Source organism: Lepisma saccharinum, chromosome 2 (assembly GCF_977018435.1).
Source record: "Lepisma saccharinum chromosome 2, izLepSacc3.1, whole genome shotgun sequence".
NCBI lineage: Eukaryota > Metazoa > Arthropoda > Insecta > Zygentoma > Lepismatidae > Lepisma > Lepisma saccharinum.
The window spans coordinates 139,978,829-139,992,558 of NC_139230.1; the positions used below are offsets into that span (position 1 = coordinate 139,978,829).

At 37.4% G+C, this 13,730-nt stretch overlaps 1 protein-coding gene across 2 annotated transcripts in view; it reads right to left on the reverse strand.

Moving 5' to 3' along the window:
- LOC145984519 (uncharacterized) overlaps nt 1-13,730 on the reverse strand; it is a 141,628-nt gene that overhangs the window by 19,547 nt on the left and 108,351 nt on the right. Inside the window, exons 7-8 of one of the 2 annotated variants that reach the window (XM_083118176.1) lie at nt 12,909-13,148; nt 8,186-8,366 (exon numbers count right to left, since the gene is read on the reverse strand). In XM_083118176.1, coding sequence (XP_082974302.1) covers nt 8,186-8,366; nt 12,909-13,148 — 421 coding nt within the window. Of the gene's footprint in view, nt 1-8,185; nt 8,370-12,908; nt 13,149-13,730 lie in introns of both variants that reach the window. The other variant, XM_083118175.1, reaches the window with a different exon arrangement.

The following is a 13,730-nucleotide window of genomic DNA, read 5'->3' on the forward strand; positions in this document are numbered from 1 at the left end:
GGTTTGCTGGGTGAGCTACTTCAGGAAGCGGTGTGGTCTGAGTTGACATGTCACTTGTTTGAACGCCAATACTGAGACGGGCAAGAACATTAGAAGCAGCTGTAGAGAATGGCACAGGTAAAGTAGTGCATACACTTTCATGGAGACATCGTTTTGCTTCACCAGTAGAGATTTTCTCTGTGATGACCAACTCTCAGATCTTCTTTTCCTCTTGGAAAGTGGGGCAGCCATGATGCCACACTGGGTGCTCGCCTTTGCAGTAAACACATGTATGAGCATAGCTCTGTCCCATGCTCGGGGCTCACTGCATTTGCCACATATGGCAGTAGTGGCCTTGCAGGAAGACTGTGTGTGCCCAAAGTGCTGACATTTGAAGCACGGCATCGGATTCGGGATGTAAGGTGGGACATCAAGTCTTTAATAACCAGCCTGTACCTTATCTGGGAGAGTGGTTGTATTAAAGGTGAGAATGAGTGAAGCAGTAGGTACAAGTTCTCCAGACTTTCGAGTCTTTATTCGCTGAACTGCGGTCACATATTGATCTGATAGCTCTTCAAGGATTTCCTCTTCAGTGGAGTTCTACAGATCCCAGTGGTGAATGGAACATTTACAACTATTCAGTTGATGCTGATGTTCAACCTGAACAGGAAAGGCGCCCAATGTTCTAAGCTTAAGAAGGTTGTTAGTCAGGCGATCTGTACTTGTCTGGATGAGGAGGCTTCCATTATGCAGTTTTTTGATGTCAAGGACATCACTTTTGGTGGCAAAGTCCACTTGCTTTTTGAACAGGAACAGTGATAGGCCTTTTAATGTTTTAGCTCCAATTTTCTTTGTGTTGGTAGATTCATCCTTACTGTCTGTCTTTATGACAATGCTAATTACAAGGTAACATGGCACTGACGTGACGTTACTTGTCTTTTCCAATAATCTTGTCAGGCTCAAAGGCCTCCAACATTTTGGGGGTTTTCCACTGTTAGAAAGTGATTTTGTTCCCATAAACATATGATTTTTAAAGGAGGGTCCATAAATTGTCGCTTCAACATGCCCTCTATACTGAGGAAGGCCTACCCCAAAAAATGAAGGCTACACAAGGGCCAAGCCTAAATCCCTGCAGCCATGTTCGCAACTGCAACTACTCCTACAGCCAAACTGTCCCATCAGCACGTGCAACAAACACCTTGGGATAGGGTTTCTTTCTCGAGCTTGTCTCCTCTAGCGGGACCCTTAGTTATAGGGAGGTCAACGGGATGGAGATGAATGCATGTTAGTTGATGCTGTTTGCCACAGAACTTACAAGCAGTCTGCTAGGGGGCTCTTCTGGCTTGAAACATTGGGGACTTCAGTTGCACAGCATTTCATGCATTATCATCACCAGACATGTGTCAGAATGTAGTGTTGCAACCCATTCCATTCGAGACTGTATGAGGGAGTCGAGGAAAGCCATACATCATTGCAAATAGAGGGATTTTCTTTAGAAAAGGGAAATTCCTATCTTGCCCTATTTTGTGCATGATAGGGGCATAAACATCCTCGAGTGCTTTGGTGTCCTGTCTTGAACGAGAAAGGGGAGAAGGAAGAGGAGAGGAGAAAAACGGAGAGAAAAGTGCTGTTTTAAACAAAGTCTTGCATTGTAAATTCGGCCAAGGTAAAATGCCCTTGTAGCCCTGCCGTAGCATGGATGTGGCAATCAGTTGCATCATCAAAAGCTCGTGGCTCTTTCAGTGCCAATCATCATGAAGGAGAAAACTGTACGCAGCAAAGCAGAGACTTAATATTAGACGTTTTTGATTTTTTTTTTTACAATGATGCAAACAAACAAACTACAAAGCATGCAGTGACTGCAGTAATAATAGCTACTAATAAAAGTAGATACAGCAGAAAAATTCATAAGTAGGGCAGTGTGGACTGAGTGAGCACTGTTATTTTTTATATTTATTATTTTCTTCATTTTGCTTGATTTTGTTGGTTTGGTCAGTTGGTCATGAGAAATAAACAACTCCCATTACAACTAATTTTCTGCGTGGTAAATGGCTTCTTTGTTTGGTCTGTATAAATGTTGTTATTATCCTTGTTTACTATTACCAGTGGAGAGAGGGAGGGAATTTTGTATGAACTATTTTGCAAATCGACAATAATGTTGATATAATAGAAATGTTTTTAGTGATCTTGTCAGGTTATCAAATAATGAGGGCCGGTTTTTCAATATATGGTCAACTTTTTGGTCAGCCAGCCACCAGTCTTAACCAATGCTGGGTTTTTCAATGTGAAAATAACCAAAGGCTCACTGACCGTTAGTTGGGCATGTAACAATTGTGAGTTGGCAATGCTTGCCTGAGATATTTCATCACACTGCCATCTAGATGTCAAAATTCAAATCAAATTTCACATGGTGTGAAAAGGTAGAACTACAATATGGCACATGTGGTTGTTGAAATTCATTGTTTACATTGCAAATACAGAACCTAATGGTCTATGTATTGTTTTACTACAAAGAAATACATACCGTATTTATGCGTGTATAATGCACACCCTGTTTTTTGATAGGGAAAAGTGACAAGAAACAATTATATCTCATATATAATGTGCAGTACAGGGTGTCCGGCTTAGACCTTTAACATTACAAAACAGTATAACTTTAGTTACATTAAACTTCAAATTAAACTTATTGTTTGTATGGGACTGGCAACTGTGGCCATTTGCGAGAATCACCAGTACTTCGAGTTGACGTGACGCGGATGCGCGTGTAACGCATAAATTCCAAGATGGCGGAGTGGACGGTTCAGCAGAAAGTGTTCTGCGTTCTTTCACTGGCAGAAAACAAATCTGTGAAGCTTGTTCAATGTGCTTTTCGGCATGAATTCAATCTTCAACGTGACGACAATGTTCCTTCCTATTTGAGTATTGCTATGTGGGATAAACAACTAAGAGAAACTGGAAGTGTTGTGTCGGTGCGCGGGAAGTACGCGAAGCGGAAGGTATCAGAGGAAAACATTGAAGTGATTTGCACTGCATTCACAAGAAGCCCAAGAAAATCAATAAGACCTTCAAGTTTAGAGCTCAACATTCCTCGGTCTACTATCCATGATGTTGTGCACAAAAGGTCACGTCTACGGGCGTACAACATCCAGTTAGATCAAGGAAATTATCCTGATGATAAAGCTAAAAGTCTTCGGGCAAAATGTTAACCGAAATTGACAACAGCAATGCTTTTCTGGACAAGGTGTGCTTTTCTGATGAAGCTGTATTCCACACGTGTGGCAAAGTTAACAAGCAAAATTGCCGTATTTGGAGATGTGACAATCCTCATAAGTTTCGTGAAATTATGAGAGACTCGCCAAAAGTTAATGTGTTGTGTGGGTTAATGAAAGATAAGATAATAGGCCCGTTCTTTTTTGCTGAAGAAACAGTGAGAGGAACGAATTATTTAGACATGCTTCAGCATTACACTGTGCCTCATATGCCTCCAGAAACCATTTTCCAACAAGACGGAGCCCCGGCACATTTTGCTATCATTGTACGAGAATTTCTCGATGAGCATTTTCCCACAAGATGGATAGGAAGAGGATCTAAACCACTTGCTTGGCCTCAGCGCTCTTTCTCTTTCCCCCCTAGACTCTTTCTTTTGGGGGTTCATCAAGGACCAAGTCTACAGTATGCCCGTCGAGAACTTGGAAGATCTGCGTAACAGAATTCGACAGGTGATTAACAATGTGACCCCTCAAATGCTAGTGAATACCTGGACGGAATTGGAATATCGGTTCGACATCTGCCGTGTCACAAGGGGGGCTCATATTGAGGTTGTGTGAAGTGCTGGTGCTGGGACAAAAAAATGCATGAGTTTTTCTACCAAAATGTAAATTTTGGTAATAAAATTGGGTTTCTCTGCAAAATTATGCTCTTTTGTAATGTTAAAGGTCTAAGCCGGACACCCTGTATAATCCAGTTTCAAGAAATGGCTTAGTTAGTTGTTAGGTCGTAAAGCTGTTATTATGCTGATCAAGAGTGAATGACATCATACCTATTCAATGAATCACTTGATTGATTTGATTGATTTAGTTTATTTTACTTCATGTTTTGAGCCGCTAATTTGTGAAGATGGGGATGAGTGATGAAATTGATGAATGGACATTCACACACAACCAAGCCTGAGTGGGATTCGAAACCCGGGACCCTTGGTGTTGCAGCGCAATGTGCTAATCACTCGGCCACAGGGTCTGGCTCAATGAATCACATGTTGCTATGTGGACCACGAGGAGAAGAATATCACTTGTGTATGCCATGAGTTACCAACCCACACCACTTCCCACCTCTCCCTCCACTGTGTTTAGCATCCCAAAGCTTACACCCTCTAACCACCTTATTTATTCTGTAATAGTATACAGCGAGATCAAAGTTATGTTATGGATTTGCAGTGCTCAGGAAATTATTTTCTATTATTTCTTGCCCAACAAATACCGCTGATACGCATCCCATGTGACGGGAGTTGCATTCTCAAATTCTGCCAGAATGGCACTGCTTTCGTTGGTGTCACAGAACATTACATTACAAAGTAAAAAATCATGGGAAATGGCCTTCAAACTTTTATATGAGGTTTTGCTCATTCCTTTTTTACTTTTTCTAAAAAATATATTTTTTGTGACTAACATAACATTTCGTTCACTGCGAGATTGCATAGGTTCGAATCTGGCTCTGGTCAGAGTTTATTCAGCCTATGTATAGGGCCGGTGGCAACCCACCATCTTGAGGAAATTGGGAAGCTTCGAATGAGTAAGCGTAATCCAGTCCCGGAAACCTACAACGGCTGGGGATATGTCGGGCTAACCCCCCAACTATTCCAATACTGGTTTCAGATCTCCATGCTTAGAGGTGATGAAGGAAAGTGTGGGAGGGAGACCGGCAGTCGGTAGGTAAGCCAAGGACCTTCAGGGCTGTTGCACAAAGGATTAAACATAACATTATATGAGGTACATTCAGGACCCTCAAATTAGCAGTTAGCAGCACAAGATTTCTTCCATTAAAGCATTTACACACTCTATATATATAATATTATTTGGCCAGTAATACATTTTAATTATTATTTTCTTTTTCCTTATCTTTTCTTTCATCAAAAGTATCATAAAAATCAATGTTCCTTCATTTTTTAATCAAGTTATTTCTACCACATTTCACATTAGTGTCACTATCTTGAATGGAATACTGTTGCCATATTCCCAAACTACAGGATTTAAGCTTTACAACGATATATAACGGGATAGTGTTACAAAATCATGTATTGACCTTGTACGGTTTCATGTAGGCTGTCCGTATTATTCTGTGCATAATACACACCACAGTTATTGGGAGCAAAAATTTTGGAAAAAAGTGCACATTATACATGAGTAAATACGGTATAAGGGGAAAACAATTACCACACATTTGGCTTTCTTCTTAAAACAGATAGACTTCACAAAACACAATATGGTAATATGTAGTATAAATAATTATTCTTTTCCTTACAGAATGAAAGAGACGATATCCAATACAAATAACTTCTATCTAGCTATGCAATAAGAAAAATAAGTGACATTTTGCATGTATATTTTGACTGAAAGTTTATTCCTGGTTTGCACACTTCTTTTTCTCCCCTGGAGAATGTCACATCACAGAGAAATTAAATATTTTCATTGAACGTTTGTAATTTGTAGGTTACTTTTACATAGTATCTCTACCTGACAATATTAAAATGTATTATTTTTTAATTTTAAATATGTATCTTATGATCACGCAAAATAAAACATGGAATCAATGTCCAAATCATGGTAAATGAACAATAACAACAACAAAAAAGAATCAGCAGAGGGACTCAAACTCGTGACATAAAAAGGAACACCCACTCCAAGCTACCACCCTTATCCACTACACTAACTTGCCACATGTCTTCAGTATGTGTACACAAATCCAAGTCTGGTGACCATTTCCTTTGTTCTACCTGTTACTATGCACTTCATTTCAACTCTGCCAAGCACAAGTTTAGTTTTACACCAATGTAACATTTTATTGAATATTTTCTCGTTAAATGTGCTTGAGAAATCATCTGGTGAAGATCAATCTTCCGATGAGGCAGCCATGTTTGTTCGCAAATACTGCCAGTCATCACACTGACCACTGGATAGAGCATGGATCAAGATCATTGCCACTTAACCTCCGGGTTCGATTCCCGCCCTGGACATTCATAAATTTCATCACATTATCACTCATTCCCATCTTCTCAAATTAGCCAAAAAAAAAAGTGGCACAAAAGCAAAGTAAAATAAAGCAAATCTATCAATAAATCCAGTCGAGGAGCTGACCTAAGATGGAAAAACCCAAAATTGCAGTAACATCTAGTTATTTGCCAACCTGAACTTTAATCGCACATTGAAAAACCCACCCTTAATCATCTAAGGTCACAAAAGAAACCACATTGAGTGGGGTGATAAAACTTTTTCTGGATGGAAGCCTGAGGTGATCTGACAAGTTATTCTTTCCTTGTTCTGTGTTATTTCTTTGCATAACAGTGAGGGTGAATTGTTGTTTCCCTGCACAATGTCGCTAACCTTAAATTCTCCAGAATGTGCAACATAAGCCAACTTTGCCTCAAAAAATCACTTCCCACAATTATATCTTGGAAACAACTCTCAAGAATTGCAAATTTATGCCTGAATTTCACACCATTTAGACAAACAGCAGCATACATCTCGCCCTCTGATGTAAAGTGCCTATGTCAGCAAATATTACAAAGGACTTACTTACAAGGGATCAGGGGTTTAAAATCTCACTGAAAACTGCTCTTCCCATTGAGGTCATGGAACTCCTTGTTTTTATGATGTAATTAATCAATTTGTTTGAAAGTCTACAAACCACATAACCCAGATCAGCAGACTATTTCTTATCTAGGGGTTTCTAATAGGCAGCCAACCCAGAACCTCTAAACACAATTTACTCCTTAGTAGCTAGGATGCATATACAACCTACTGGGTTCACACAATCATGCTTCACAGAGATAGTTTTACATAGAATTTATTTCCATGCTTCTCTTCTCTGTGTATACAAGAAATGGACTCTTAAGGATGTTTATTCTACAAGCACACTATTCACCATAGCTCTAACGTGCTACCATAGTTTATCATGCAGGAGTCCCCAACACACGGAGCTCATAAGCAAAAACTACACACTCTACTCTCTCCAACTTTATGATGAACTCTACTCCCCATTCTAGTCGGAACCAAATATTTACATATGCAAGGCCCATTTGTGAGCTGTAAGGAAGGAAACTCTTTGGGGAAAACTAACTTTAGAATTCCTGGCTATGGAGCATGAAGAAACCTTGGCCACATCATTTACAAACATCTAAATTTTCTACACATCTTTTTTTTCCAATTTCAAAGCTGTGTGTGCTAAAAACAACACAACAAATATGCACCACAACTACTTTTCTCCAATTCACAATCTTTTGCATGCATTCTGTCTATTCTGGTATTTTCCTCAATTTTTCACACTTGCACAGAGTGAAATCTTACTATTTAGAACATTTACATGCAAAAGGAATTTTGAATTATATTTAAATTTGTAGGTTTGAGTCAAATGTCAGTATGACTTAAAATGCTTTTAAATTCATTATTCATTTTAATAACCTGCAAAGTGCAACTGTACATGTTGGAGAACAACCAAACTTTTTAAACATAAGTTCTGGTTTTCTACTTCAATCCTGGATTAGTCTTATGGAAATAATATCATATTATATCATTATGTGTCAATTAAATCCTGAAATTGAAATCCAGTGCAGACTTGAGTGTTTTTGGAACAACCAAAGACTTAGTGGTAGACTCCAAGGTTACACAATTAAGTCCCTACTTGCTGTAGCTGGTCCAGGGATATCAGAAGCTGGGCACCTATGACTTCTTTTAACATCAAGTCCTTTTAATAATACCATGTTTTAATTTATTCAATGTTCTCTCTTGAAAAGGACATTTAAAAAAAGGAAGGGGTATATGCATAGTAGTGAGATAAGAGATATACACTAGTAAGAGATAATTACAAAATGTAAGCTGAGAGATTATTGAAAAGAACAGGTGAATATAAAGAGTGAAGTGATAAAAACAATTCATGGAACAACCATGAATTTCCATTTATTTATATTGCAACATTTCTCTTTTACTGCACTTACTGAGGATATGAAGATAGGATACCATCTTGCTGAATTCTTTTGATTTCGAAATGTGATCAATAGAGGAAATGATGTCCATTTCAGTCAAACAAGATTCATCACCACCATGATCTGCATCTGATACGCCTGTGTTTTGATGTTTCTCAACTTCCTGTTGCTTATACTTTCTTTGCAACCATTTCTGCTGAATAAAATTAATAATTATACTAAGATTAAATCAATAAAAGCCTCACAAATTCATGAATATTTAAAAGACACCAGAGAAAGTGAAGGCAGTGGGCCTTTGAAATTAATACATAGAAATCAAGTTAAATAAGCAACATGGGTACAGTGTTTTTTTTTTCTCTCTCCATGTAACATCATGAATAAATGTAAGCTATTTTAATAATCTGATTGTCTTAATGTGTAAGAGTATCAGCATCAGTTGAAGTAATTTTTCACAGCCCTAGTTTTTTCACCTTCTTCTTTCACCCAAGTGTTGATAACGCAGCAAAGAAATGTTCACATTTAATAAGTTTTATTCACAAATTTACAAGAGGTGGAAGTGTACAATCAAAGCCTGCTATGATACTTCCAGTCTTGGCACTCAACCAGTTCACCTTCTTTTTGCAAGAACTTACAATTCTGCCTCTACTCACCAAATCAGGATGGGTGGGTGCTATTGTCGATATGAGAAACTCTCAAAATATCATCCTGTACGAAGTTTTGCTGCCTTTGGATTTGCATTAGTTTACCGAATAAGATAGCGAAAATCGTAGCAAAATATGGCGAGGGATAATACCTATTATTTATAATTAATTATATTTCATATTTAAAACTTGGAGTATAACACTTGTGACTGAGATAACACTCCAGTGACTACAAGTATGTATTACAATATCTATCTACAACCAAAGTGCAGTTTTCCCGAGGTGGGAATACAAAACATACAGGAAGAATATCTAGAAAACCTACCAAACAAATAAAAACATATTAACATTACTTCCTTATGGTATACAAAAGAACTTTGATTCATGACTAGGCTTCTTTCACCTAGCATTTTGGGTAATGGGTAACTTTTTTCACTCGTGTGAGAATTGTCAGTAACTGAAACTGTGTTTAAGAATTTCAAAGTGTTATGAAGAAGAGAAACTCCATTTGTATGAAGGTAAGGTGTGAACAGGAGAAGAATTGCCACATAGGGTAGCTACAATGATATATTTTTTTTACCTAACTTACTTAAATGTTTGTTTAAGTAAGATAATCTCAATCTCTAGGCATATTTCTATTGAACCACATCGAGCATTTATCATCAGTCAGGTTACGATTATTAAGAAAGTGATGAAATCGTTTTTGTGATGTTCATTTGCACATATTCCTTACTTTTGCAATTTTTAGTTGTTTTTTGTGTGAAAAATCACGTTTTTATGTGAGGAAAGTTTAATGCAGAATGAACAAAAGTACTTTAAAAATTGCTCTAACAGGCATTAATTAAATACAAAGATTCATGTAGGCGGCTACATGTATCAATTTCCAACACTCCTATGAGCCAAGTAAGAGAATCATTCGTTAAGCCTCAACGAAGATGCACCTCTCCTTTCAGTTAAAAACTCATAATATTATTAAAATTGTATATTCAAAATCATTCATTTCAATTATGGACAAAAACCAAAACGTATTTCTTCACTATTGTTGGGGTTTATCATACTTTCTGTAATCATCCTTGAATGTTTAATGTATAGAGAATACGGCATTGTATCGCATGAAAAAACAAGTTATTTAGTTTTGGAAAGTACATCAGTAGTAGCAAATAAAGTCAATATAAACTTTAGCAACTGTAAATGTCGAATTTTGGCATAACTCGCTTTCCGATAAAATGCTAAAATTACATTTCAAATGGTTTTGCTGCTAGGTTGCTTCACTCCATGAAGCATTAGGCCTTGTTCCCCTCCAAGGGACGGAGCTAGTTTCACACATACAAATTACTTCTTGTAGCCTTTAGGCGTCTCTTCCATTTGCAAAGAATTTGTTCCATATTTTTCATAATTGTCTCATAAATTAAGCAATATACTCTAATCTGCCACCTAAATGTCAACCCTTCTTCCACGTTACACTCTGGACTGTATTTTGCAGACTAACGAGGCTCTGGCATCTGTACTCACATCCGGTATAATCCTCTGTGGACCTTGTTTTGTGATCTGCCCATGTGTGTTTGTGATTGCCCTTTCATCTATTTCATTTTATCACAATTCATCCTCATCTTCGTGATTAGCCAGAAGTGGAAGAAAACCAAAGTCAAATAAAACAAATCAATCAAATCAATTAATCTAATCTACTTCGATCAGCTAACTAAGTACAGTCTCTGTTAAATTCCTTCTTAATTGAAAGGAAGGACAAAATATCCACTTACAAACTGAAGTACACAGGGAGCAGTTAAAAGGCATGGACAGGGAGATACAATGAAGGAAAGGGACACCTAAATGAGAGAAATAAGTAAGGTTATATCACGATTGACACAGGGAAGATAGGAATGATAGTCAAGCGGCTTTACAACAGATGACGACATGGAGTCACTTTTTACTCTTTCCTAGATTGGAGTGCATAGAGAGAAATTTAATCAGAAGAGTTGGTGAACAAGTTACTCGTGCGCGTGCATGTATGTGTGTGAAAGTGTAAGAGGGAGAGAGAGAACTGGGGGGGGGGTACAAGCTGAGAAAAAAGGCAAATAAGACATTCAACAGGAAAGAGAAAAGGCAAAAGAAATACAAAGGAATGCAGGATAGGCGAGAGAATACATGTTTGTAAAAATCATACATTTTATATCTGTCCATCCTAATTTATCAATATTTGGCTCCAGCGCACCTGGTCAAAATTTTCTGGCGCCACCCCTGCACCAAATGGCACTGATGTCTGACCAGTCTCCTTCTACCAGGAAGCTTCTAAAGCAGGTGAACTTTACGATGGAGAGGCTTGCAATTTAAGTATTTAGGTCTTTCAAACATTTATGTCATTGAGGAAGCAATGCATTTCAACACAATTGGAATGAAGAATCTGGAGAGATGTTCACTTACATCTTCAGAATGATCATTATTTGTGTACTAGAACAACACATTACACTTTCTCAAAGCATGGCTCTACATGGACTTACAGGTTTTGCTCTAAACACACACTGGGTAACAGAGACACATCATTTTCTATGAATCTTTTATTGGTTCACGAAACACCAATAAAACTGGACAATGGGTCATCATCTGATTTTTGTCACTTTCATACATCAGGTCCATACATGCCAAACTACAGGATGAGGTAGACATTTGTGTGTTGCATTTGAAGCAAGGCATTATTTCCGTAATTTTCTTCATTACAAATCCAGCAACATGAACAAAGGAAGATGCGTGGCTGTACTCATTTCCACTGAGAACCTCGAATGGAAAACAAAAAGTAACAGAGTAATTGATTTATGATCTGAGTAAAAAAAAAAATAACTTATATATGTACAAAATGGTATGACACTAACATCTCCAGTGGGTACAAAGAGGAGCATTCATCTGCTTAAAAACTGGTCATGAAAAGTGTTACTTAGTTCATTATGTTTTTACATGAAAAGTAAAATAAATATTATTACATTTTCAAATAATTCCAAAAAAAGCATTGCCAAAATACCAAAGTATTCATTTCCCTCCCTGATGATGCATTATTTGCAGTCTCAATGAAATAAAGTGTTATTTGTCCTGATGGAAATCTAACACATAATGGCAGAAGGGGATGGAAAAGTAGTAGTCTTGATGTGAAATAATTGTTTGTCCCCTCCCTCCTGAAAAAAAAAATAGTTTGCATGAAGGTACATAGGTTAGGGTATGCAGATAAGGTTTCACACATTCTCGATTTTGGAAAGTGATGTGATCAGCACCATGCTCCAGCCACATTTATTCATTCAAAGCTTCCATTAGGATGTAAATCTGGGTGAGACATAGAGCCTCTTATGCAGGAACACCGATGGTAATTTTTTTTCCCAAGATCACCAACCAGGATATTGAACCAGGTCTCTCACACAGTAGTTTAAAGCCCTAAAGATTGGACCACCAAGGTTACTTCTTCCTTAATTAATGTGTTTGAAATTCTCAGCATGGCAAAATAATTCTTTGCTTTTAAAAGAATACACACAGTAACAAGGGTTTTTCAGCATGCTATGAAAATATGTATCATTGTTGCCTAGTGAACTTACAGCAACAAAGTTGGATATAAACATTTGAACTTTCTTTTGGAACAAATCTCAGGTTAACAGGACTATTTGTTCATGATCAGACTCTGCATTTTGCAGCATCTTGTTATTAAGAGATGTTCAACTTTGTCAATAAGTATCAATAACTTCATACACAAAATAACAATTAAACATCTACTCATTACCAGCATAAATGTGCACAGGTGCACATGCCAAGTCATCTATGCACCAGTCAGTGTCGAGCGATTCTAGAGAAGAATAATGGAGTTTCAGCCAGCATAGAAAATCGTACTTGTGATAATGAAAGCGCAGAGGCTGGAAGGATAGTAGTGGGCTATGGTACAGTCATGGACACTTCTGGATTGTAATAATTCCATTAAAAGTCAATGGGGTTATTACAACCCAGAAGTGTCCTTGACTGTACAATATTAGCATGTTAGCATGTGCTCATAACAATACTAGTATCAATACAACAATGAATATAATATTAGTATACAAAAGAAGATGCCTGTAAATTCCAACCTGAGTAAGTCCGGTTGGTTTCTTTAATGATCTCTCACTCTCTTTTATTTGCATCATTGTTGCTGCTTCACACTTTACTTCATGCTTAGATCGCCCATTGTAGGATGGGGTAGTAATAGCAACCTTAACTGTCTCATGGGAGGATGTATCTTCACTAGAATCATCTGGGGCAATCACATTTCGAATGTTGCTTTCTTTCTCTTTTTCAACTCTGGCAGCTGCAATTTCAGGCTTGCGTTTCTGAAATTAGAAGGTGAAAAAATTATATGATGATAGGTACATACCTTGTACTTAAGAACAGAGCAAATTAATTATAAATTCTGTGCATAAAGCACAGTTAATCTCTTGATTACATTATTTCTTGAAAATACACTTGTGTAACCAGATCTATAATGCACAAAATGTAGGGAAAGTCATGTACTAAGTAAATAATAGGTAACAAATAGTTGAGCTCCTCTCCATCCTAGAATCATAAACCATCAAGTATTTTACAAGTGCACACTTGGAATTGATTGTTTTTTTACTTGATATTTGTCAAGAGTTTACTTTTTATATTTATAGCCCTGTTACTACATAACACGGGGCTCATAGGCCCATATTAATTTTTGTCATTATTTGAAAGAAAATTCACTGTTATTTTTCCGCATTTGCTTTCATAAACTGAAAAACAAAAAATGAGAAATCAGAAATTAATCCACATACCCAAACATCCCCTAACGCTCCTCCAAAATTTATTTAACAACCTCATGGTTATATAAAATTATCAACAAAAGTCCCATTTATAGCCATTTCGGCTCCAAACATATCCTCGCACCCCCACAA